The 27,885-nt window shown below is 41.0% G+C and overlaps 1 protein-coding gene across 2 annotated transcripts in view; it reads right to left on the bottom strand.

Moving 5' to 3' along the window:
• The window catches only part of filip1l (filamin A interacting protein 1-like), a 215,418-nt gene that overhangs the window by 120,317 nt on the left and 67,216 nt on the right, over nucleotides 1-27,885 (bottom strand). For both annotated transcript variants that reach the window (XM_063050513.1, XM_063050515.1), the window contains 2 exons: nucleotides 25,288-25,461; nucleotides 23,759-23,937 (listed from right to left, as the gene is read on the bottom strand). In XM_063050513.1, coding sequence (XP_062906583.1) covers nucleotides 23,759-23,937; nucleotides 25,288-25,461 — 353 coding nt within the window. The remainder of the gene's footprint in view (nucleotides 1-23,758; nucleotides 23,938-25,287; nucleotides 25,462-27,885) is intronic.

Raw genomic sequence — 27,885 nt, forward strand, 5'->3', positions numbered from 1 at the left:
CCCCATGAAGAGTGGGAGGAGGTGAGGGAACGTTTAAAAATAAGGAAACAAAATGGAATGTACTTCTGCTATTGACATTTTATTAATATAACGCAAACTCGTATTGTGCAAATACTATTGTGATTGGAAATGAGCATTTCATACATGTTCTTGCCAAAACATTTGAAACCAAGCAGCAAAAGGCAGGCAAGAGTACTTCTGTGAGCAGGTACATTACTTTTACACCATTCCTTGTAGTCCAGATAGGAATGTTCCAGCTATCCCTCTTCCTCTGGCTAACTCCAGTTGTTCCAAGGAAGCCTTTGCCCTGATAGCAGTGCCTCTTGACACCTCTTCCTAATAATTTTCTACCGATTCGTGAACATCAGTGATCATACACCACCATCTATCTACATGCTGCTTCCACTTTGCATGTTGGAATCTTTCTCCCTGGTCCTCTGATTTATAAAGATTGTCCATGGTGCTGGCCTTCTGCTTTTGGTGTTTCTGCATGACTGTGGTTGTTGTTAATTTAGCAGGTTGTTGGGAAGGAAACATATGGGGAAATGTATTTTAAAAGCCTATATTAAAGACCTGCTGTAAAACTTGGCAGAATCCCCAGTCTGGAGACATTCCCTGAGTAAATTTGCCCTCTCCTGCTCTCTGGGAAATATTATGACTATCGTTTACTCACTGATGCAATAACCAATAATTTTCAGAAGACACATACAAAGAAAAAATGTGGTTTTAAGCTTTCCCACAACAAGGATAATGGAGTTTATGACAGATGGCAGCAAAAAATTCAAATCAGAATGCACAGGATCATTTAGAATGTGTTTGTAGATATAACAGGTCGTGCCCTGCAATGAAAAATAAAATTTATTTTGAATAGTAGTTGACTAGTTTAAATTTGATAGTTGCATGAAACCATTGAATGTTAAGTTTAACTAAAACGGTCAAAATACTGAGAAATTAAATCCAAAACCCCAGTGTCCTTTTTTAATTTTATTTAAACTGCTTTCTCACAAGTTGTTGGAAAAAGTTGCCATCAACCACTTTTGTTTTTGTCCACTTTCTGTTCACATTTTTTCCCCCTGTCCATACAACTGAAACTTTCCCATTTTAGATCATCAAAAATATGTGAAACCTTATTCCTTAGTTTCTCAAATTTCTTTGTGGCTTTTATTTGTAATATAACAGATTTATTCGTCAATAACTTATCTTCCCAGGATTGCCCAGTTGCTCCATTTTAGCTTTGCTGTTATTCCTAGCATCACCGTCAACTTTTATATTTGACTCTATTACATCAGCAGTCCCCAACCACCAGGCCGCAAAGCATGTGCTACCGGGCCGTGAGGAAACGATATGATTTGGCGATATGAGTTAGCTGCACCTTTCCTCATTCCCTGTCACGCCCACTGTTGAGCTTGAATGCACTCGAGCTCATTACCCGCTCGTCATCCATGTCAGCGCGGGAAGGAGATCCACTCCTCGAGCTTGCAAATGGGACGGCCGGCTGAAAGGTATGTTTGACTTAACATCTCTGCCAGCATTCTGGATCAAAGTCAAGGCTGAATATCCTGAGATAGCCATGAAAGCACTGAAAACGTTGCTTCCATTTCCAACATATCTCTGCAATGAATGCAATGAAAACTAAATTGCGGAATAGACTGGACATAAGGAACCCCCTTCGAGTATTGCTGTCTTCCCTTCGATGGCATCGTCTTGTTGCAGGAAAACAAGCCCAGGGCTCCCGCTGATTCAGCGATATTGGTGTGTTGCAATGATTTTATATGTTCATACGGGGAAAATATGTGTTGTGTGTTTAATATCCAAACGTTACTTAAAATGTTATGATGCTATTGACTTACTTATATAACCATATAACAATTACAGCACAGAAACAGGCCATCTCTGCCCTTCTAGTCTGTGCCGAACGCTACTCTCACCTAGTCCCACCGACCTGCACTCAGCCCATAACCCTCCATTTCTTTCCTGTCCATATACCCATCCAATTTTTCTTTAAATGATAATATTGAACCTGCCTCTACCACTTCTACTGGAAGTTCGTTCAACAGTTACTTCAAGCTCCCCTGTCCTCCCCCGATAATTGATTTATCACTATATACATGCGAGAAAAATATGCGCTGTGTTTAATATTAAATTCGTTAGATAAACCCTTTTAGAAACGAAATTGAGTGTATTAGCCACTTATCACCTATATTCCGGTCGTGATTAACACCACCTCCCCCCCCCCGAACAGAATCGCCAAAAACGATTTGCAGAGAAAAATCGGCACGTACATGCATGCACAAGTCACGCATGCGCACTGGGCCTGCACAAGGCTTCATGGTCATGGTATTCTTTCTCGGGGTAAACACAACATATTTGACTGCTACTCATGTCCATTGGCAATCCTACCCCCCCCCCCCCCCACCAGTTGGCCGGTCTGCAAGAATATTGTCAATAATAAACCAGTCTGCGGTGCAAAAAAGGTTGGGGACCTCTGTAATACATAACTGACCTATATTAATGTCTGCCCATTCAAGTTGACTTGGAGTCATGTAGTCATAGAGTTACACAGCACTGAAACAGAAGGTGTCTTGCTAAGCCTGTCCTATTAAACTGCATTTGGCCCATATCCCTCTAAATCTTTCCTATCCATGTACCTGTTCATAAGCTTTTTAAACAGTCTTTGTCATTTGCCAACAACTCTATCGCTTTTATTCCACCTTGAATATTCACCTAAATCCAATTCAGCAGTATGCAAATTTAGTGTCTGGGTGAAAGTTAAGACTGTTATACCACATTTCCAATTTTTGCTAAGACAAAATTTCTTCTTTTCTAAAATAATTCCCTTCTCTGCTGTAGATCACTTAGAATGCTGCACATTTCATTTTTGTTTTAAAAGAAAGCCACTTTGTCTGCTATAGACATTAACTTTTCTGGTACCTTTGTTATTCCTATAAATAAAAGTATTAAGAACTGTTGAAAAATAATAGGCATATGGAGTTTGTGACAGACCAACCACAATTCCATTGAACAGGAGTAAAGGTTTAACAGGCTAGATATCCTATTTCTGCTTCTATATTCAATGTTTCCTCACTTTTATTTTTGAAGCAATGTTAAAGTGATTGCCATTTTTGTTAGAGGATATCAGTTTGTGCAAAAAGAAAACCATATCTTGCTCAATGTAAACTGATTAGTTATGACCCAGTTTTGATCAATAAGTTGAAATATGAAATTCTTAGGAGTAACATTAATCTGACGTGCCTTTTGGAAAACCAGCAAAAGTCAGCTGTAAAACTCTTTAACCTGTTATTCTTATAACTTATTGCAGGGGTTTCCAACCTGAGGTCCATGGGCCCCTTGGTTAATGGTAGGGGTCCATGGCATAAGGAAGATTGGGAACCCCTGATTTATTGTACCTTTTTCAGAGTGAATGAGAAAGCAGCATTTTGAATTGCAAACACAAGGATAATATTTCAAAATTATAACACAGGAAACATGCTGCAATAATTTGTATGTTCACAATTAAATGCAGGATATCTACTTCTTGGCACATTTTCGAAGAGTCCGTGGAAGGAAGGGTGACAGCCACTCATTGTGCCAAAATACACTGTATGCGATGTTATACAGAGTGATTAAACAAGTTATCAGATATATTGCCATGGATTCGGCACTACCTCAACATTCTCACACCCAGCTTTTTCCATCTGGAGGTTGTTTTAGGACTGGAAGGAAATAGCAACCACCTTTTCTAATCATCACGGCAACATTACTGAAAGCAGTTGATAAATACTGAAGCATTTTCTTACCATGTACTTTCTCCTCGAGAATCTGAATGATTATACCATCACTTATGCTTTCAAACCATTTTTTGCTTGAATGTTTATAGAAGAATTTGAAAGGAATTATGTTAATGATTTTTTGGGGTTTAGAAAGTGACTAAAAATAGGGCTATAAAATAAAGTGCGCCAGAAGACTGGGACCAAATTGCCATCTTATTTATACCACCTGTGATTCTATAACTTTGTGTACAAATATTAATGTAACACTGGATTTTATTCCAGGAGTTAAGAGTATGAAATGCGTTCTAATAGTGAATCTGTACAAGATGTCAGAATCCCCATAGCTAAAGGGTTTCAGATGACATCAATCAGAAGCTTAAATTTGAATTGAATGACTTTCCCTCCTTTTAGGTCTGTGGATATCACCATGAAAACAAGAGTTTAGAGGGAGAAAAGAGGGGGGAAATTAGTTGGGTCGGGGAGGAGCCAGTGATAATCTATACGAAAACCAATTTCCCCCGGGATCAATAAAGTATGACTATAACTATGACTATTTAGTTTCTATTTTCCAGTATGATTTAATCTAATCTCCCCTAAGCCTGTGGTTGCACAAACCTGAAATATCTGAGGGGAAAAATTGTATTGTGAAGCTTTTAGCCTTTTACTGGGGCTCTTTTCTATTTTTGCATTTTCCCCTGCTGGCAATAAATACATCATAAGGCTTGTGGAACATTAATATTTTTCTTTTTCGTTAAGATAAGTCCGAATGCTATCCCAAGCCCCTGCTTGTTTACTGCTGGTTCTTCCTTCACAGTAATAGATGATTTCTTGAGCTACAGGAACATATTTGGTTATTTAAAAGCATGGTCATTGCAGTAAAGAAGGGAGAAAATCTTGGTGAACAAATATCTGTGTGAGAAAAATGAGGTGTTTTAGCAACAGTAAAATGAAAAATGGAAGTTTAATTTTCATAGAACATTTTGAATAGCCACTTTATAGTAAACAACATAAAACCAGAGAACAGAAATAATAAAAGAATAAACAGGAGACGTTAGGGAAATATCCTTTAATTAAGTATTTGAAGTGATTTTGCAGATAGAACAGTGGAGGTAAAGCAGTATGTGTTGCTCAAGCTAGAGTTGAATGTTTTACTGGAAGAAAGGTCATAAACTTGAAGCGTATAACAGGACAGTACAGGACGAGATCTCTGGTCCACCATGACTGAGCCCACCATAATGCCATTCTTACTAATCCCTCACGTCTCTCTTCTCTGCCCGTTAATGTGTCACTTTGCAATTGAAACTACTTCTACCATCTCCCCTGGCAGCACATCCCAGGTGCCCACTCTGTCTATGCCTCTGATAATTCTATATACTTCAAGGAAAACAATTCAAGTTTGTCCAACCTCTCCTTATCATTAATACTCTCTAATCCAGGCAATATCCTCATAAACTACTTCTGCACCTTCTCTCCTCATCCTTTCTGTACTGTGGCAACAAGAATTGCATGCAATACTCCAAAAGTGCCTTAAGTAAAGTTTCACAGGCTGCATTGTAACTTCCTAACTTTTGTACTCAATGTCAAGACTGATGAATGCAAGCACACCATATGCCTTCTTTACCAACCTGCTCATTTGAGGTGCCACTTTCAGAGAGCTAAGGACTTGTACCCCAAGATCCCACTGTACATCAGTTCCCCAAGGCTTGTGCTATTTACTGTATATCTTACTTTTCCATTTTACCCCCTTAAAATGCAACACCTCACATTTTTCCAGATTAACACCATCTGCCATTTCTTCGCCCAAATTTTCTTTTGACTTATATCCTTCTGTATTCCTAGAATATCATAATATGCCTCTGATCTCACCATCATCTATATTCTTCTTGGTGAATACCAATGCAAAGTATTGATCAGGACCTTCCCCTCTTTCTCTGGTTCCAGGTTCCCCTTCTTGAGTGGGTCTACACTTTATCTTGCTTCTCTATTACATCTAATATAGGTATAAAATTCTGTGGGATTCTGTCAGTCCTACTTGCCTAGAGCTTTTCATGGCCCCATGTAGCCTTCCAGATTCCTTGTCTAAATTCTTTTCTGCTTTGTTTATATTCCTTAAGGGTTTTGTCTGATTTCAGCATCTGAAATCTTACATGTGCTTCCTTTTTCTTTTGATTAAACTTGCAATATTTCTTGTCATCCAAGATTCTTGCCATCCATATCTTTCATTCTCACAGGAACATGTTGGTGTTGAACTCTAACCAGCTGGCATGTGAAGGACTCCACATGTCACATAACCTGGAAAACCTTAATAGTACTGCAGACAATGTGTTTTTCTTTCTCAATCTTGCATTAATGTTGTGTTTATTTTGTTGTTTTTACACAAGTGTAAGTTATGTATAATTTATCTTAATTTTACTTTATGTAAACTTATGTTTGTCCTCATCTTGTAATATACTGTGCTGCTGCTACAAAAAGCTAATTTTCTTGACATTCATACCCTGTGTATGTATGGCTATGACAACAATAAACTTGAACATGTTTGGATTTATCCTTAAACAGATGCTCCCAATCCTCTCTACCCAGTTCCAGCCTAGTTGTAACATGCACAAGATACTAGAGGAATTCAGCAGGTCGAGCAGCATCCGTGGAAATGAACAGTCAAAGTTTCGGGCCAAGCCCCTTCGTCAGGACCTAATTGTACTGTAATTAGCTTTTTCAAATTTAGCACTTACATGTGAGGACCAGTTTTATCCAATTCATAACCACCTTAACATGTCCAAAATTATGATCATTTCATTGAATTTGATCTTAGAAACATAGAAACATAGAAAACCTACAGCACAATTCAGGCCCTTCGGCCCACAATACTCTGCCGAACATGTACTTACTTGGAAATTACCTAAGGTTACCCATAGCATGGGAAAAAGCCTCTGACTATCCACACAATAAATGCCTGTCATCATCTTATACACCTCTGTCAGGTCACCTCTCATCCTCTGTCGCTCCAAGGAGAAATGGCCGAGTTCACTCAACCTATTCTCATAAGGCATGCTCCCCAATCCAGGCAACATTCTTGTAAATCTCCTCTGCACCCTTTCTATAGTTTCCACATCCTTCCTGTAGTGAGGTGACCAGAACTGAGCACAGTATTCCAAGTGGGGTCTGACCAGAGCCCTATATAGCTGCAACATTACCTCTTGGCTCTTAAACAGTTGATGAAGGCCAATGCACCATATGCCTTCTTAACCACAGAGTCAACCTGCGTAGCAGCTTTGAGTGTCCTATGGACTCGGTCCCACTATCCCTCTGATCCTCCACACTGCCAAGAGTCTTACCATTAATACTATATTCTGCCATCATATTTGACCTACCAAAATGAACCACCTCACACTTACCTGGGTTGAACTCCATCTGCGAGTTCTCAGCCCAGTTTTGCATCCTGTCGATGTCCTGCTGTAAACTCTGACAGGCCTCCACACTATCCACAACATCCACAACCTTTCTGTCATCAGCAAACTTACTCACCCATCCCTACACTTTCTCATCCAGGTCATTTATAAAAATCACAAAGAGAAGCTGTCCCAGAACAGATCCCTGAGGCACACCACTGGCTTGCCAACCTCCATGCAAAATATGACCCATCTACGACCACTCTTTGCCTTCTGTGAGCAAGCCAGTTCTGGATCTACAAAGCAATGTCCCCTTGGATCCCATGCCTCCTTACTTTCTCAATAAGCCTTGCATGGTGTGCCTTATCAAATGCCTTGCAGAAATCCATATACGCTACATCTACTGCTCTACCTTCAGCCTTTGACAAAGCCATGCTGACTATTCCTAATCATATTATGCCTATCCAAATGTTCATAAATCCTGCCTCTCAGGATCTTTTCCATCAACTTATCAACCACTGAAGTAACACTCACTGGTTTATAATTTCCTGGGCTATCTCTACTCCCTTTCTTGAATAAGGGAACAACATCTGCAACCCTCCAATCCTCCGGAACCTCACCCGTCCCCATTGATGATGCAAAGATCATTGCCAGAGGCTCAGCAATCTCCTCCCTCGTCTCCCGCAGCAGCCTGGGGCACATCTCATCCAGTCCCAGAGACTTATCCAACTTAAACAACAGAAATTCTGCAGATGCTGGAAATTCAAGTAACACACATCAAAGTTGCTGGTGAACGCAGCAGGCCAGGCAGCATCTCTAGGAAGAGGTACAGTCGACGTTTCAGACCGAGACCCTTCGTCAGGACTAACTGAAGGAAGAGTTAGTAAGAGATTTGAAAGTGAGAGGGGGAGGGGGGAGATCCAAAATGATAGGAGAAGACCGGAGGGGGAGGGTTGGAGCCAAGAGCTGGACAGGTGATTGGCAAAGGGGATATGACAGGATCATGGGACAGGAGGCCCAGGGAGAAGGGAAGGGGGGGGAACCCAGAGGAGGGGCAAGTGGTATAGCCAGAGGGACAGAGGGAGTAAAAGGAGAGTGAGAGAAAGAATGTGTGTATAAAAATAAATAACGGATGGGGTACGAGGGGGAGGTGGGGCATTAGCGGAAGTTAGAGAAGTCAATGTTCATGCCATCAGGTTGGAGGCTACCCAGACGGAATATAAAGTGTTGTTCCTCCAACCTGACTGTGGCTTCATCTTTACAGTACAGGAGGCCGTGGATAGACATATCAGAATGGGAATGGGATGTGGAATTAAAATGTGTGGCCACTGGGAGATCCTGCTTTCTCTGGCGGACAGATCGTGGGTGTTCAGCAAAGCAGTCTCCCAGTCTGCATCGGGTCTCGCCAATATATAGAAAGCCACATCGGGAGCACCGGACGCAGTATATCACCCCAGCCGACTCACAGGTGAAGTGTCGCCTCACCTGGAAGGACTGTGTGGGACCCTGAATAGTGGTAAGGGAGGAAGTGTAAGGGCATGTGTAGCACTTGTTCCGCTTACAAGGATGAGTGCCAGGAAGGAGATCAGTGGGGAGGGATGGGGGGGACGAATGGACAAGGGAGTCGCTTAGGGAGCGATCCCTGCGGAAAGCGGAAGTGGGGAGGGAAAGATGTGCTTAGTGGTTGGATCACATTGGAGGTGGCGGAAGTTACGGAGAATAATTTGTTGGACCCGGAGGCTGGTGGGGTGGTAGGTGAGGTCAAGGGGAACCCTATTCCTAGTGGGTTGGCGGAGGATGGAGTGAGAGCAGATGTGCGTGAAATGGGGGAGATGCGTTTGAGAGCAGAGTTGATGGTGGAGGAAGGGAAGCCCCTTTCTTTAAAAAAGTAGGACATCTCCCTCGTCCTGGAATGAAAAGCCTCATCCTGAGAGCAGATGCGGCGGAGATGGAGGAATTGCGAGAAGAGGATGGCATTTTTGCAAGAGACGGTGAGAAGAGGAGTAGTCCAGATAGCTGTGAGAGTCAGTAGGCTTTTTGTAGACATCAGTGGATAAGCTGTCTCCAGAGATAGAGACAGAAAGATCTAGAAAGGGGAGGGAGGTGTCGGAAATGGACCAGGTAAACTTGAGGGCAGGGTGAAAGTTGGAGGCAAAGTTAATAAAGTCAACGAGCTCAGCATGCGTGCAGGAAGCAGTGCCAATGCAGTCGTCGATGTAGCGAAGGAAAAATGGGGGACAGATACCAGAATAGGTACGGAGCATAGATTGTTCCACAAAGCCAACAAAAAGGCAGGCATAGCTAGGACCCATACGGGTGCCCATAGCTACACCTTTCGTTTGGAGGAAGTGGGAGGAGCCGAAGGAGAAATTATTAAGAGTAAGGACTAATTCCGCTAGACGGAGCAGAGTGGTGGTAGAGGGGAACTGATTAGGTCTGGAATCCAAAAAGAAGCGGAGAGCTTTGAGACCTTCCTGATAGGGGATGGAAGTATATAGGGACTGGACATCCATGGTGAAAATAAAGCGGTGGGGGCCAGGGAACTTAAAATCATCGAAAAGTTTAAGAGTGTGAGAAGTGTCACGAACATAGGTAGGAAGGGATTGAACAAGGGGGGATAAAACCGTGTCGAGGTATGCAGAAACTAGTTCGATGGGGCAAGAGCAAGCTGAGACAATACGTCGGCCAGGACAGGCAGGTTTGTGGATCTTGGGTAGGAGGTAGAAACGGGAAGTTCGAGGTGTGGGAACTATAAGGTTGGTAGCAGTGGATGGGAGATCCCCTGAGCGGATAAAGTTGGTGATGGTGTGGGAGACAATGGCCTGGTGCTCCTTAGTGGGGTCACGATCGAGGGGTAAATAAGAGGAGGTATCCGTGAGTTGTCGCTGTGCCTCGGCAAGGTAGAGATCAGTGCGCCAGACTACAACAGCATCCCCCTTATCGGCGGGTTTAATAGTAAGGTTAGGATTAGTGCGGAGGGTGTGGAGAGCAGAGCGTTCGGAAGGAGTGAGGTTGGAATGGGAACAAGCTGCAGTGAAGTCGAGACGGTTGATGTCCTGTCGGCAGTTAGCAATAAAGAGATCCAGAGCAGGCAGAAGACTTATCCAACTTGATGCTTTCCAAAAACTCCAGCACGTCCTCTTTCTTAATGTCTATATGCTCAAACTTTTCAATCCGCTGTAAGTCATTCCTTTTCCATAGTGAATACTGAAGCAAAGAATTCATTAAATATCTCTGCTATCTCCTCTGGTTCCATAAACACTTTTCCACTGTCACACTTGATTGGTTTTATTCTCTCACATCTTATCCTCTTGCTCTTCACATACTTGTAGAATGCCTTGGAGTTTTCCTTAATCCTGCTCGCCAAGGCCCCTTCTGGCTCTCCTAATTTCACTCTTAAGCTCCTTCCTGCTATCCTTATAATCTTTGAGATTTCTATCATTATCTAGTTTTTTGAACCTTTCATAAGCTTTTCTTTGAGTAGATTTTCAACAGCTTTTGTACACCATGATTCCTGAACCGTACAGTCCTTTTCCTGTTTCATTGGAATGTTCCTATGCAGAATACCATGCAAGTATCCCCTGAACATTTGCCACATTTCTGCCATACATTCCCTGAGAACATCTGTTCCCAATTTATGCTTCCAAGTTCCTGCCTGAAAGCTTCATATTTCCCCCTACTCCAATTAAATGCTTTCATGACTTGTCTGTTCCCATCCCTCGATGAGATAGAATTGTGATCACTGTCTCCAAAATGCTGTCCCACTGAGAGACCTGACACCTGACCAGGTTCATTTCCCAATACCAGATCAAGTACAGCCTCTCGTCTTGTAGGCTTATCTACATATTGTGTCAGGAAACCTTCCTGAACACACCTAACAAACTCCACTCCATCTAAACAAACCCCGTGCTTCAGGCAGATGCCAATCAATATTTGGGAAATTAAAATCTCCCACCACAACAACCCTGTTGTTATAACACCTTTCCAGAATCTGTCTCCCTTTCTGCTCCTCGATGTCCCTGTTACTATTGGGTGGACTATAAAAAAACACCCAGTAGAGTTATTGACCCCTTCTTGTTTCTAGCTTCCACACACAGAGACTCAGTAGACAGTCTCTCCATGACTTCCCGCTTTTCTGCAGCCGTGACACTATCTCTGATCAGCAGTGCCATGCCCCCACCTCTTTTGCCTCCCTCTCTGTCCTTTCTGAAACATGTAAAAGCCTGGCACTCTAAGCAACCATTCCTACCCCTGAGCCATCCAAGTCTCTGTAATGGCCACAACATCGTAGCTCCAACTACTGATTCATGCTCTAAGCTCATCCGCTTTGTTCATGATTTTTTTTTGCATTAAAATAGACACATCTCAAACCATCGGTCTGAGCACATCCCTTCTCTATCACCTGTCTATCCTCCTTCTCGCACTGACTCCAAGCTCTCTCTATTTGTGAGCCAACAGCCCCTTCCTCCGTCTCTTCAGTTCGGTTCCCACCCCCAGCAATTCTAGTTTAAACCCTCCCCAATACTACTACTACTACGTCGACTCAGGCCTAGGGGGCCGGCATCAAGCACGATGACGGACTCTCCACTTCTCCCTCTCCCTCATCAGTGTGTTCAGTTCATCTACATTAGCCGCGCCACTGTCTTCTTGGAGCGTGTTGACCATAGTCTTGGGAGGGTGTCCAGTGTTCATCCTCCCTTGCTTGGGCTCCCATATGATGACTAGGCTGGCAGGTAGCTCGGGGTGGTGTAGGCAGTGCCCCACTAGTTGCAGTCTCCTCACCTTGATTTTAGTGGTGAGCATCGGTAGGTTGTCATAGAGTTCGACGTTTATCATGTGCTGTTGCCAACACATGTCAAGAGCCATCCGGAGCATTTGTGTATAGCAACCATCTAGAGACTTTCGCATAATCTTGGTGAGTGTCCACGTCTCACATCCATACATGAGAATGGAGTCTATGACTGCTATGAAAATCCTCTTTTTAAGCCCTCTGGTCAGGCTCAACTTCTAGATTTCCTTCATGTCGTTCATTGCCCTCCACGCCAGCGCCTTCCGTATCTTTATGTTCTTCTCCGAACTCATCATTCTTGACCCAAGGCACTTGTAGTCAAAGACTTTTTTAATGGTATCATTCTTTACGGTCTTGAGAGTACCTTCATTGCAGTTAAACACCATGTACTCTATCTTTTTAGCGTTTAGATGAAGTCCAATTTTATTGCACTCAATTTCCACTTTTGTCAGTAGCTGCTGTGCTTCCTCCATCTGGTCAGAGAGCAGGACTGTGTCATCTGCAAAATCGAGACCTGTGAGCGTAACTGGTCTGACCCTTTTGGTTCATCCTGGTTTGTCCTCAGTCGCGTTAGCAAACCTCCCTGCCAGATATCGGTCCCCCTCGGATTCAAGTGCAACCTGTCCTTTTTGTACAGGTCACGCCTGCCCCAGAGGGGTCCCAATGATCCAGAAATCTGAATTCCTGCCCCCTGCTCCAATCCCTCATCCACACATTTATCCTCCACCTCAATCTATTCCTATACTCACTGTCGCGTGGCACAGGCAGTAATCCCGAGATTACTACGTTTGAGTCCTGCTTCTCAACTTCCTTCCTAACTCCCTGTCGTCTGTTTTCAGGACCTCCTCCCTTTTCCTACCTATGTCGTTGGTACCAATATGTACCACGACCTCTGGCTGTTCACCTTCCCACTTCAGGATATCGTAGACGCGATCAGAAACATCAGACCTTCATATCCGTTTCTCATTATTACATTTATGCAGCTAAAAATATTTTTTTGGAAGGAAGGGTGAGCTGTAGCCTGTAGTGTACAATTACATGAAGATTAAGTTGGTATGGAGAAATGTTTTAGTAGTCCTGTAGCAGCACTCTCCTCATGAAGAAGTCAGAGACTATTTAAAAAAAGCAGAGTTCCTTTTCCCATTTCTGATGAAGGGTCTTCTATTTGAAGCAATAACTCTGTTTCTCTTTCCAAAAATTCTGCTTGGCCTCTTGAATGTTTCCAGTATTTTCTATTTTTATATCAGATTTCCAGTACAGTATCAACCTTTTTTTATATTTACATTTTAAAAAACATTGGAAAATAACCTTTTATAAATTGTGTCAGATTGCCTTGGGGAATAATGGCAATTTTGAGCAGAATTATTCCTAAAAAAAAAATGGGAAAGTTATTAAGTAAGTGTGTCTAAAATGCTGAGTTCAAAATAATGTCCATAGGTGTCATTCTTGGAAATGTTCAAAGTTCTGACGCTTCGAAAATGTAAACTCAACAATTAAAAGTTTGCTGTAGGATTCCTGCACGGTCCAACCATTACAGAATAATATCATTTGTAGTTTCTTAGTTTGAGAGTAAGGCTGTATTTCAGGCTTTCAGCTAGGTGAAAAAGTTCAGTAAATAGGCACCAATAGCAAATGTATAGGTTATGTTAAGTCTGCCAATTATTGCAATGCCTACATAGCCCAATGAAAGTCATTGAAACATTTAGTCTCATACAGGATACTCAGTTCCTTGTGCATTGTCTTTGTTATGTTTCAGTTTTTTAAAATATTATTACACATTTAAAAATAAAAAAAATGATAAACTGTTTTTATGCTCTGACAGGATTTGTTCCAGATAAAGAGCCAGACTTATAGATCCGACTGTTAAATTCAGAAAACTAAAATGCTGCATTTTCCTTTATACTACCATCCACGTGACTTTAAGGATGGTTTTAATGCAGATCTTTTGGTATGGTTCCATATATAGAAATATCATGACCAAATCAAACACTCAGATACTAGTAATGACAAAGTTTGGAGAAGTTAGTGTACAAAGACCTGTGTGGGAAATCCTGCTGTCCTTCTTTTAAAGTGAATGACTGGGCTTGGGAAGCAAAGGAATAATGTGAGGGTTTGTTGGTGAGACCATATCGAGAAGTGGAGGATGAATGTAGGTAATGAACATAATTGTACACAATATAATGTTGTGCATTTTGTTATGAAGTTAAGGGCGGCTAAACACCTTAGAAAGTAATGTCTAAATAGGCTAGAGAACAGTGAAAATCATGTATTTTAGGGATGCTGAAAGATGAGCAACTCGAAGCATACATGTGAGTAAATTAACAAGCAAAGCACTGGAATTTATATTTCAAATAGTGGTATCGAGTAATAGAAAAGTAATGTTACATTTGGTTTGAACTTTAGTTGGAATACAACATAGACTGTTCTGGTCTCCATATCACTCAAAGAATGAGTGAAGGCGGAATATAAGGGATACTAGAATGAGTCCATACATGTAAAATTGTAGATATCACCAAACAGTGAACAAATCACAGGCTTTGGCCCACATAAAGAGAAAATTGGGGTGGGTGATCTGACTCTAAGGATTGTTTTCTAAAGATAATGAGGGGAAACAATAACTAGTGGCTGTGAATGTGTGATAGCACTCTTAAATCAAAAGTCAAAGTCAAGTTGAGTTTATGCACGACTCTATGTTGCCACAGTTATAACGGAAATTATACCTGCAGCAGCATCACAGGCATGTCGCATGGCATCAGCAAATTCACAAGCAAAAAACATAAATTGGACATTAATTACACACAATCTTTACAAGAAAGAATACAAGTGCTAGGTAGTCAAAGTGATATTATATTGTTAAATGGTGGAAGTAACAAATGAAAAACCAAAATTCTCTATCCAGACAGTAGTTGAAAGGAATAACCAGCAGATACAATGATATATGCAGCATATACCATCAAGGCATTCGAAACAGAGAGACAGAGTAATAAAAAGGTAAAAAAGACGCATTAACGTTGTTTAATAGGAAAGGAGTGGATGAGGCTTTTGTGGAGCATCAATACAGCATGGTCCTGTTGAGCTGCAAGGTTTGGTTCTGTGCTACGTGTACTATGCACTGCTTATTTTGTAAAATTGGAAGAGTAATTTAAAAATAATGAAGCAAAAATGTTCTGTCTGAGGGCAGTACGATATTTAATTAAATCAAATTTAGGTCTTTTTTAAAGTCATCATGTAAATTACTAAAGCTGTCATTCTGATTCTATCCTTTGCCCTTTACTGCCATAAGTAAGGAAGATTTTATCAAGCAGTTAACTGGCACTGAGATTTGTACTGTTCAGGCACTAACTTGTTTGCAAAGATATAGACTACTTCCTTGTAGGAGTTGTTGACTTTAGATGTTCCAAAGTGCTTCACACCTATGAAATACTTATGAAATAATTCTAATATTTGACAAGCTCAGTGAAGCTTAATGAGCTTTTATCTGTTGTGCCCTCAGCATTGTAGTAGTTTCTGTCTGTTCATTAACTATTGCGGTAAACTGCTTTCTTTATCTGCTGTTAGATTGACCAAAAGATGCTATGCAGTGTGGATCCAGGTGGATCATAATATTTCAAAATGAGGTGAAAGCATCAAGTTTGAAAATAAGGTTTTCAATAAAGTTGAACTATGTTGAAGATCAAGTTTTCAAGTGACTGATTCCGTTACTGACATTCAAATCTAAACTGAAGTACTAAACTTAACCTTCATCATTGAATACATTCCTATTTTTCCAGGACTACAGTGGCTAAGTCAGGATGCATACCCATTCCTTTCTCCTCCCTCCTCACCATCCTCACTCTCCTCAACATGGGAGCACCTCTGGGTTGTGTGCTGAGCCCAGTGCTGTACACTCTGCTCAGATATGACTGCACAGCCAAACACATGAGTAGGAAGACCATTAGACGTGGCTGATTTATTATCCCACCCAACCACATTCTCCTGCCTTCTCCCCATATCCTTTGACGTCCTGACTAACCAAAAACCTATCAAATTCTGCTGTAAATATAGTTTGCCTCAACAGCTGTCTGTGCAATGAATTTCACAGATTCACCACCCTCTGGCTAAAGAAATTCCTCCTCGTCTCTGTTCTAAATGGACATCCCTCTTTTCTGAGGCTGTATCCCCACAATAGGAAACATCCTTTCCACATTGATAGATAGATACTTTATTGATCCCAAAGAAAATCACAGTAGCATTACAAGTGCACAGATATACAAATATGCAAATATTAGAAGAGAAGTAAGAAAGAATAAAATATAAGTTACCACAAACAGTCTAACAGGTGAGAGTCAACACTTCCCGGCTATAGGTTGACTCATTATAGAGCCTAATGACTGGGGGCAAGAATGATCTCATATAGTGCTCTTTGGAGTAGCGCAGTTATCCTAGTTTATTACTAAACCTGATCCTCTATTCAGCCAAGGTGGAATGAAGAGGATGAGAAACATTGTCCAGGATTTTGCATAGGGTCCTTTGTTCTATCTCAACCTCCAGTGTGTCCAGTTTGACTCCTATAACGGAGCCAGCCTTTCTAATCAGTTTATTGAGCCTATTATCATCATCTATGTTGATGCCATTTCCCCAGCTCACCACCACCATAGAAGATTGTACTGGTGACAACAGACTTGTAGAATATGTGAAAGAAAGGCCTGCATACTCCAGAGGACCTCACTCTCCTCAGGAAGTAGAGGGGACTCTGGCCCTTGTACACAGCTGCTGTGTTGGTGCTCCACTCAAGTTTGTCATCCAGGTGCACCCCCAGGTACTTGTAGGCTCTCAGCTCAACCACGTCCTCAACATCAATAGTAACAGGGAGCAGTGCAGGCTTAGTCTTCCTAAAGTCCATCACCATCTCTTTTGTCTTACTGATGTTGACCTGCAGATGATTCAGCTTGCACCATTTGAGGCCCCAGTGTTGCTTATAGTCATGTCTGACACACAGCTCTGAAGCCACACAAACTCTGGTCTGCTAGTCAGGTAGTCCATTATCGAGGATACATTGGAAGTGCCAACCTGCATTGAATGGAGATTTTCCCCCAGCAATGAGGGCTGTATGGTATTGAAGGCACTTGAGAAATCAAAAACTATCCACTTTATCTGGAACTTTCAATATTCAAAAGGTTTTGATGAGATCCCTCCCCCCTCCCAATTCATCTAAACACCTGCGAGTACAGGCCCAGAACCAACAAACACTCCTCATACATTAACCCTTTCATTTCCAGAATCATTATTGTGATTCTCCTCTGGACCCTGTCCAATGCCAACACATCTTTTCTTTGATAAGGGTCCCAAAACTGCTCACAATGCTCCAAGTGCAGTCTGACCATACCTTATAAAACATCAGCATTATATCCTTGCTTTTATATTCTAGTTCACTGAAAATGAATATGAACGTTGCATTTGCCTTCCTTACCACTGACTCAACTTGCAAGTTAACCTTTAAGGAATCCTGCAAGAGGGCTCCCAAGTCCCTTTGCAGCTCTGATTTATTTTAAACTTTGTCCCCATTTAAAAATAGTCTACGCCTTTATTCCTTCTACCAAAGTGCATGACCATACACTTCCCTACATTATATTCCATCTGCCACTTCTTTACCTATTCTTGTAATCTGTCTTGTCCTTTTGTTTCTTCAACAATACCTGCCCCTCCAACTGTCTTCATACCATCTAAAACTTGGCCACAAAGCCATTTCAGTTCTGTCATCCAGATCATCGACATACTGTATAATGTGAAAAGTAGTGGTCCGAATACCAACCCCTGCACAACACCAGCAGTCACCGGCAGCCAACCGGAAAAGGCCTTCCCATTCTTTGCTTCCTGCCAGTCAGCTAATCTTCTATCTATACCAGTATCTTTCCTGTAATACCATGGGCTGTTATGTTGTTAAGCTGTCTTATGCATGGCACCTTGTTAAAGGGCTTCTGAAAATCCAAGTAAACAAAATCCACTGATTCTCCTTTGTCTATCCTGCTTGTTATTTCCTCAAAGAATTCCAACAGATTTATCAGGCATGATTTCCCCTTAAGGAGTTTATGCTGACTTTGGCCTATTTTATCATGTGCCTCCAAATACTTGAAAACCTCATCCTTAATAATGGACTCCAACATTTTTCCAACCACTGAAGTCAGCCTAACTAGCCTTTAATTTCCTTCCTTCTGCCTCCCTCCCTTCTTAGAGAGTGGAGTGACTTTTGTACTTTTCCGGTCCTCCAGAACCTTTACAGAATCTAGTGATCCTTGAAAGATTATTACTAATGCATCGATAATCTCTTCAAAGATTCAAAGTACATTTATTATCAAAGTATGCATACAGTATACAACCCTGAGATTCTTCTTCCCAGAGACAGGCACAAAACAAAGAAAACTATGGAACCTGTTCATAGAAAACATCAAAAACCCAATGCACAAAAAAAAGCACAAATTGCACAAACAGCAAAAAACATGCGAAAAACTCAGAATATAAAACATCAAGCAGCAAAGTCATAGAAACAGTTCAGTTCAGTTTAGCACTGTGTCATTTGTTGATATCAGGCCGCAGATCCAGTCTGCCCCTATCAAAATTGCACAAAATAACAATGAGAAAAGAAAATCAGAAACATATTTAACATAAACTGTAGAGACCCCTAAAAGTGAGTCCAATCCACAAACCTCATTGATTAAAACTTGCGCAAGACCCAAGACACTAGCACCTTCCTCCGGCAGCATCGAGCGAGAGGGGGAGAGAGAGAGACCGGTCAAACCCAGGCAGATGGTGCTGAACACATGCTCGCCTTCCGCTCCCCTCCTCATTGATTTCAATCTTGATTTATGCTTTAATCTCTGAGAAATGGAGTCAATCATAGGCTCGTGCCCCATCTCCGGGCTTGTTGGCCTCCAGACCGCACACTGTGCTGCAAACCTCACCAAAGTCTCTCGGAGACAGCAAAGCGCCAAATTGCTCAATCGGTTGAAAAACACACTGTCGAAATGTAAATTACAGGTTCCAATTGCATGTAAAAGCTTAGAAGCAGAATCACGTTTGAAAGAAGAAGTAAATGAAATAAAATGAGTAGTTTCATGAACTGTCTGAAGGGATGTCACGTTTGGTCATGTTGTTCGCTGGTGCATCTTCTTCCGACATCTTTCAGAACCCTGGGGTGTAGTCCATCTGGTCCAGGTGACTTAACTATCTTCAGACCTTTCAGCTTCCCAAGCACCTTCTCCTTAGTAACTACTCTCCCTTCTGCCACTGACACTCCCGAATTTCTGGGATACTACCACTGTCTTCCGTAGTGAAGACCAACACAAAATACTTACTGAATCTATCTGCCATTTCTTTGTCCCTCATTACTACACTCTAGCATAATTTTCTAACGGTCCAAAAAACATTCTTACCCCTTTTTTACCTTTGATAATACCTGAAAACAAAACTTACCACTAATTTTTGCTCTATTATATGCCCTCTTTTCCTTTCATGTTGTCTTTGACTACTCTTGTCAGCCATGATTGAGTCATCCTCCCTTTAGAATACTCTGTTATTTTTGGGATGTATCTATCCAGCGCCTTTTGAATTGCCCCCAGAAACTAGAGCCATTGCTGTTCTGCCCTCGTCCCGGCCGGTGTCCCTTTACAGTCAACTTTGGCCAACTTCCTTCTCATGCTTCTGTAGTTTCCTGTTCTCCACTGTAATACTGATACAGCTGACTTTATCTTCTCCCTCTAAAATTGCATGGTCAATTCTATCATATTATGGCACTGCCTCCTTCAGGTTTCTTTACCTTAAGCTCCCTGGTCAAATCTGGTTCATTACACAACACCCAATCCAAAATTGCCATTCCCCTAGTGGGTTCAACCACAAGCTGCTCTAAAAAAGCCATCTTGTAGGTATTCTACATATTCCCTCTCTTGCAATTCAGCACCAACCTGATTTTCCCAATCTACCTGCATATTGAAATCCCCCATGACTATCATAATGCCCTTTTTACATGCCATTTCGATCTCCCATTGTTATTTGTATTCCACATCCTAGCTACCTTTCGGAGACCTGTATGTAAGTTATGTCAGGGTCTTTTTATACTTACAGTTTCTTAACTCTACCCACAAGGATTCTACATCTTCTGATCCTATGTCACCTCTTTCTAATGATTTGATTTCATTTTTTACCAACAGAGCCATCCCACTCCCTCTGCCTACTTGCCTGTCTTTTCAATACAATATGTATCCTTGGATGAAGTTCCTAATTATGAACTTCTTTCAGCCATGGCTCAGTGATGCCCACAACATCATACTTGCCAATCTCTAACTGTGCTACAAGATTATTCACCTTATCCCGTATACTACGTCCATTCAAATATAACATAATCAATCTTGTATTCATCACCTTTTTCAATTTTGCCCCCATGTTACATTTCATCTCATCCCATTGGCTGCAATTTTGCCCTATCATGTGCCGGTCCTTCTTCATAGTCTCTCTACACAATGCATCAACTTGTTTACCGATTGCTCCGTCCTCAGCCCAATTTCTCCAGTTCCCACTCCCCTACCAAATTCCATTATACCCCTCCCCAGAAGTCTAATAAACCTGCCCATAAGGATATTGGTTCCTCTTGGGTTCAGATGTAACCTGTCTTTTTTGTATAGGTCATACTTTAGCCAGAGGAGATCCCAATGATCCAGAAATCTGAGACCCTGCTCCCTGTGCCAATTCCTCAGGCACACATTCATCCGCCAATTCATTCTGTTCTCACCCTCACTGGTGTGGGGCATGGGCAGTAATACAGAGATTACTACCTTGGAGGTCTTGCTTTCTACCTAAGTCCCTATATTCTCTCTTCATCCCATTTCCTACCTACGTCATTGTTACCGATATTGTTACCAAGACTTCCAGCTGTTCACCTTCCTCCTTTAGAATCTGAAGCATTCCCGATTCTGGCACCTGGCAAGCAACATATCCGTGTGTCTCTTTCATGCCCACAGAATCTTCTGCCTGCTCCTCTAACTATGAATCCCCTGTCACTACTGCCCTCCTCTTCTGCTCCCTTCCCTTCTGAGCCACAGAGCCAGAATCAGTAATCTCATTGTCACGTTCGCGATGGCACGACGGCGTTGGGGCTTATTACCAACAAGGACAAGACTGTCTACAGAGAGGAAATGAAAGAGCTCGAGGCCTGGTGCCAGGCGATTAATCTCTTCCTCAGTGTCAACAAGATAAAGGAGATGGTTATTCACTTCGGGAGAACTTGCACTGTTTGTATTCCTCTTTACATTGGTGGTGCAGTCGTGGAACCTGTGAGCAGTTTCAAACTCCTGGGAGTGCACATCTCACACAATCTCTCATGGTCCCAGAGCACATCCTACACAATCAAAGCTGATCACAGGCAGAGGAGAACTGGACTGTGCACATCTATACTCATGACCTTCTACAGATGCTCAGTGGAGAGCATCCTAGTGTGCTGCATTACTGCATGGTATAGAAATTGCACTGCAGCTGACAGAAAGGCATTACAGCAGGTAGTGAAATTTTCTCACTGCATCACTGGGCATGCACCAGCCTGCCCGCCACCAAGAACACAAATGCAGAAATATGCCGAACAAAGGCCTGCAATATCATGAAGGATCCCACCCATCCTGCTCATGGATTATTGGTCCCACTCCCATCAGGGAGGAGGCTACAGGCATGCAGAGCACAACCAGCAGACTCAACAACAGTTACTTTCCCCAAGCAGTACGGCTTATCAGCACCTCCACCCACTAACTCACCCTACCAGACCCTCCATCACCACTATATTATCATTTCCTGTCAGAGACACAGTATGTACAGACCCTAGCACCAGTTTATGGGATGTATAATAAATCTATCTCTATAAGCTATCTTATTTATTTATAGTTATTAGTTTTATGATTATTGTGTTTTTTTTATCTTAGTGTGCTTTTTATGTACTGAATCGGATCTGGGATAACAATTTTTGTTCTGGAAATGACATTAAAAATTCTCGAACCTTGAGTTTAATTGTAGACAGGCAGTCCTGTCAGTCAGATCCTGTCAATCCCACCTGTGCTTAAAAGTTATGTAATGTAAAATTTTAACTTGCAAATTGAACAGCTTAGTAACAAATATCTTGATTTTTTAAAAGTTACATGTTATGCATTAATTGACCTTCAGCCTTCAAAGTTAATAGTAAACTTCCTTAATTTTGAATTCAGGTAGATGTATTAAAGCGTGTAATTAAATGGAATTATGTTTATTTTTGCCCTGAAGCGATGGCAAATATAATCAACAGTCATATTTTGCTTATTTCAGTTACAGTAATATGATTGTCATGTTCAGCTGGTAAACCTTTATTTTGGAAATTCAGTTGCAAACATTTATTCTGAAGTTTGTGAATACAGAAATACTGTTAATCCAGCATGCTCACAAATGATCAGAATCAGGTTTAATATCACCAGCATATGTCATGAAATATTGTAACTTTGTGGTAGTAGTACATTGCAATACGTGATAATATAGCAAAAAAATAATGTGAATTACAGTACGTATATTAAATCATTAAATAAGTAGTGCCAAAAAAATGGAAGTAAGGAGTGGTGAGGCAGTGTTCATGGGCTCAATGTCCATTCAGAAATTAGATAGCAGAGGGGAAGAAACTGTTCCTGAATCATTGAATGTGCGCCTTCAGGATTCTGTACCTCCTACCTGATGGTAACCATGAGAAGAGGACATGTTTTGGGTGATGGGGTCCCTAAAGATGGACACTGCCTTTCTGAGGCTGTGCTCCTTGAAGATGTCCTGGACACTATAGAGGCTAGTGCCCATGATAGAGCTGACTAACTTTGCAATTCTCTGCAGATTTTATGGATTATTGTATGTTAGAATGTTAGATTATTGGAACCTGGAATACGTTTTTCATTTACCTGTCTAAGATGTTATACATTCAAATAATAAATTTTCCAATGGACTGATAAGTTTAAAGGGAGCATAGGAAACTAGGTCTTGGTAATTTTCAGTGTACCGTGGTGAAGTTTTGGGTATCATGAGAGCATGGTTACGAGAGAGGGTGTATGAGAGGGAACATGGACTAGTGCCTGGTGTGTCAGAGGGAACATGTGTATGAACACCTCCGTGTGCAAACAGAATGTGGATAGGAAGCTGGGACTCTCCGAGTTTAAAATGTGTGTGGGAACCTAGAGTCAGTGAATATTATGCCAAACTATCGGAATTTCTGAATAGTTGGATAGTGAATTATCGGTGTTCTACTGCACTGAGTTTCAATCTGGAGAATTCACAGTGTTTATTTGAAAATGTTTGTGCAGAGTAGGCCAAATTTAATATAATTGTTTTCCTGTTCATAAATTCCAATCACTGATCAGCTGCAAAGAATGAATACGGAATTTAACTTGTTTTTGACCAGTTCAAAAGGAATAGAGCTGTGCATTTGTGAGAATAGCTTGCCAAGTGAAGAATTTATATGTCTAACAGAATTTCTACCATACTTCTATTAATGTCCCAGAATCTGAATTACATTGAAGCAATATCTAGTTTTGCTAAAATTTTCAAAACAAAAGCATCTAAAGCTCAGTAGGATCCTTATTCTCCAAAAATACAAATTGTATGTGGCATTGACAAAGGATTAAAGGTGGCTAAAATGTAATCCAGGAGAGATTTACAATAACAAATGTAAATATTATAAAGCATCATATACATTTTCTGCTAGATGGTTCCCAGTACATGCTGATGCTGGATTTCACTACTTATCAGGGATGCATATCAATGGAGTGTAGAATACATTTTTGCTAACTTACCGTTCACGCTCTTGTTCAAGGAGGTTGGTGAATTCATCACTCTTTTCCATGTATTCCACATGCTTCTTTTTCTCATCTTCCAAATCATCTACTGTCTGTTTGTGAGATCTTTCTACCAGGAGAAGTTGCTCTAACATCCGCCTGTGAGTTTCTTTCTGTTTTTCAACTAATTTGTCAAGCTTCAGTTAGAAAAAAAAGTATGATTATGTACCTTGAAGCCATTAATTACAAGTATTACTTGTGAAAAATGTCATTATGAAGCTCAAGTGTCATTAGAAGTTTTATTTGCAACATTTTATAGCTATATCAATCAAAGGAGGAACCAAGTTTATGATCCTGTTTGCTCTACAAAAACATTTACATGAGGTTGTATGTGTTAGTCACACTAGGATTTTACTAGGACTAGCTGTAGTATTGTCTTTGGACTAACAGTCAACAGCAGAAGACTTGGTTTATACATAAGTAACTACTGAGCAAGGTGACTGCACCATTGACACTGTTCCATTTAAGGGAGTTGTTAACAAACACATTGTAATGTGCACTAATCATGTACGAGTAAGCAAAAATATTTTGTGCAGTTAATATGAGCAGTCGTTATAATGAAAAGGTGAGGAAGATCTCCTAATTTTGGCAGAGACTGAATATCTTTTTGGTGGTGTTGCTGTGAAATTTGTTTTTAACTGATGTTTATTGATATGTCAAATTAAATGAAAAACTTATGTAATTAAGTTTGTCTAGAATATGTTTGTCTACTCTTGCTGCCATAAATCCCTGATTCGTTTTGCTGCTTGTCCTTATTCATTTGTCAACCATAGCTTTCTATAAAAGAAATTTTAACTCCAGTGCTGTGGAGGGCTATGGTGGCCCAGTTTTTCATCCGTAATGATGTAATTCCTGTCATACAGAGTCATTATTAAGGCTGGCTGTAGTATTCCCCTTTGGTCAAATAGCCAACAGAATTTACTCGACTCATACATGATGAATAACTGTTAAGGAGAGGTACAGAAGGGCTGCCAGCATTCACAGATGTTATTCCCCTCAAGGAAAGAGAGGAGATTATAACCAAGTACATGGTAATATGCACCAAGACTAACCTTGTAAAAATAATCTGTAGTTAGTCATTGTACTGAAGTATTTAGGGTGGTCTAGCTTTAGAATTCTGTTTGAGGCTAGATTGATTGTGATTGACTGACAGACAATACCATTTGATGGAATAGTATTTACTTTCATTTGTGTCCCTGTAGATGTAGTACTAGACTTCCAATTTCTACTACATGCCGTTCTTAGGCCAAAGGTTCATGGGATTTGCCAATATAAACAATAATCTTAAAGGCATGAAACCCATGGTGCCTTGTTGGGTTTCAAGTGCTTTCCTTTTTGGATTGCAGGAGAGGGACACAGAGAGAGAAGGATAACGAAGTTTCACATTAAATTTTATAATAGTGGAAGTTCTTGCCATTCATTTATAATTTGCCAATTCATTTGAGTCCTCCAGGAAAAAGTACAGTTTGCATGCGTAAACCACATACCTCAACCATTGGTTTTTCATAGATATCCTCCTGCAGTGAATTGGTTTTTGCTTGGATGGAATCTCTTTGGAGAGCTTGTAGTACCTTTGTTGGCATAACAAACCCATACTGCGCTTCTAGAAGTGCTAAGTCAATTTTTTCTGCTTTTAGTACAGTTATGACTTCATCTCGAGCCTAAAATAAATCCACCAAAAATATACAGGGTTAGCTGCTAATTTATAGTGAATACTGTCAATTGAACGCAAACACGAGGAATTCTGCAGATGCTGGAAAATCGCAGTAGAAGGGTCTTGGCCTGAAACGTCGACTGTACCTCTTCCTAGAGATGCTGCCTGGCCTGCTGCGTTCACCAGCAACTTTGATGTGTGTTACTGTCAATTGAAGGTGATTTTAACTTTCCACACACTGACTGGGAGTTCCATACTGTAAAAGGACTAGATGGGATAGAGTCTGTCAAATGTGTTCAGTAAAGTTTCCTTAATCAGTACATAGAAGTCGCAATGAGATCTGCTATTAGGGAATGAGACAGGGCAGGTGACAGAAGTTTCTGTAGGGGATCACTTTGCATCTAGTGATCACAATGCCATTAGTTTCAAAGTAACTATGCAAAACAATAGGACTGGTCCATGGATTAAGATTCTTAATTGGAGAAAGGCCAATTTTGATGGTATCAGATGGGATCTGGCAAGGGTGGATTGGAACAGGCTGTTTTCTGGTAAAAGTGTGCTTGGTAAGTGGGAGGCCTTCAAAAGGAAATTTTGAGAGTACAGATGTAACAATAACAGGTAGGGAACCTTGGTTTTCAAGCCCTGGTTAAGAAAAATAAAGAGGTGCATAGCAGATATAGGCAGGTAGGAACAAATGGGGTACTTTTGCAAGAGAACACTTAAGAAAGAAATCAGGATGGCCAAAAGAAGGCATGAGGTTGCCCTAGTAGACAAGGTGAAGGAAAATCCAAAGAAATTCTACAGAAATGTTAAGAGCAAAAGGATTGCAAGGGGCAAAATTGGTTCTCTGGAAGATCAGAAAGGTAATCTGTGTGTGGAGTCAAAAGAAATGATGGAGATCTTAAATGAACTTTTCACATTTGTATTTACTCAGGAGGTGGGCACAGAGTCTATAGAAGTGAGACAAAGTGGTATCAACTTCATGGACCCTATACAGATTACAGAAGAGGAGGTGTTTGTTGTCATGAGGCACATTTGGGTAGATAAATCCCCAGAACCTGACATGGTGTTTCGTCAGACCTTGTGGGAGACTTGTGCAGAAATTACCAGGATCGTAGCAGAGACATTTAAATTATCCTTAGCAACGGGTGAGGTACCAAAGGATTGGAAGACAGCCAATGTTGTTCTGCTGTTCAGAAAAGACTCAAAAAATAAACCAGGAAACTATAGGCTGGTGAGTCTGACATCAGTAGTGGGAATGTTAATGGAAGGTGTTCTGAGGGATCGGATATATAAGTATTTAGTTGGACATGGACTGATTAAGGATAGTCATCATGACTTTGTGCAGGATAGGTCACATCTAATCAATCTTACAGAGTTTTTCCAGTAAGTTACCAGGAAAGTTTTTGAAGACAAGGCAGTGGATGTTGTCTTCATGGACTTCAGTGAGGCATTTGACAAGGTCCCGCATGGGAAGTCGGTCGAGAGGACTCAGTCGCTTGGCATTCAAGATGAGGTAGTAAATGGGATTACACATTGGCTTTGTGGGAGAAGCCAGAGAGTGGTAGTCTCTCTGACTGGAGGCCTGTGACTGGTGGAGTGCTGCATGGATGGGTGCTGGGAATGTTGTTTTCTATTATCTATATCAACAATCTGGATGATAATGTGGTTAACTGGATCAGCAAAGTTGCAGATGATAGCAAGTTTGGTGGTGTAGTCGACAGCGAGGAAGGCTATCATGGCTTGCAGCTGGAAAAATGTGCTGAAACTTGGCAGGTAGATTTTAATGCAGACAAGTGCGTGGTGTTGCACTTTGGTAGGACCAAATCAAGGTAAGTCTTACACGGTGAACGATAACAGGCATTGAGGAGTGTAGTAGAGAAAAGGGATTTGGGAATACAGGTCCTTAATTCATTATAAGTGGTATCACAGGTAAATAAGGTTGTTAAGAAAGCTTTTGACATATTGGTCTTCATAAATAAAATTATTGAGTCCAGGAGATAGGATGTTATGTAGAAGTTGTATAAGGCATTGGTGAGGCCTAATTTGGAGAATTATGTGCAGTTTTGGTCACCTACCTACCTAAATAAAGTAGAAAGAGTAGAGAGAAAATTTACAAGGATGTTGTCAGTTCTGGAGGACCTGAGTTATAAGGAAAAATTGAATAGGTTAGGAGTTAATTCCTTGGAACATAGAAGATTGAAAAGAGATTTGATAGAGGTATACAAAATTACAAGGGGTATAGATAGAGAAAATGTAAGCAGGATTTTTCAACTGAGGTTGGGTGAGATTACTACCAGAGGTTATAGGTTAAGGGTGAAAGGTGAAAACCTTAAAGGGTCATGAGAGTTTAGAACGAACTGCCAGGACAAGTGATGCATGCAAGCGTGATTTCAATGTTTAAAAGAATTTTGGATAGATACATGGATGG

Source organism: Mobula hypostoma, chromosome 6 (assembly GCF_963921235.1).
Source record: "Mobula hypostoma chromosome 6, sMobHyp1.1, whole genome shotgun sequence".
Lineage (NCBI taxonomy): Eukaryota > Metazoa > Chordata > Chondrichthyes > Myliobatiformes > Myliobatidae > Mobula > Mobula hypostoma.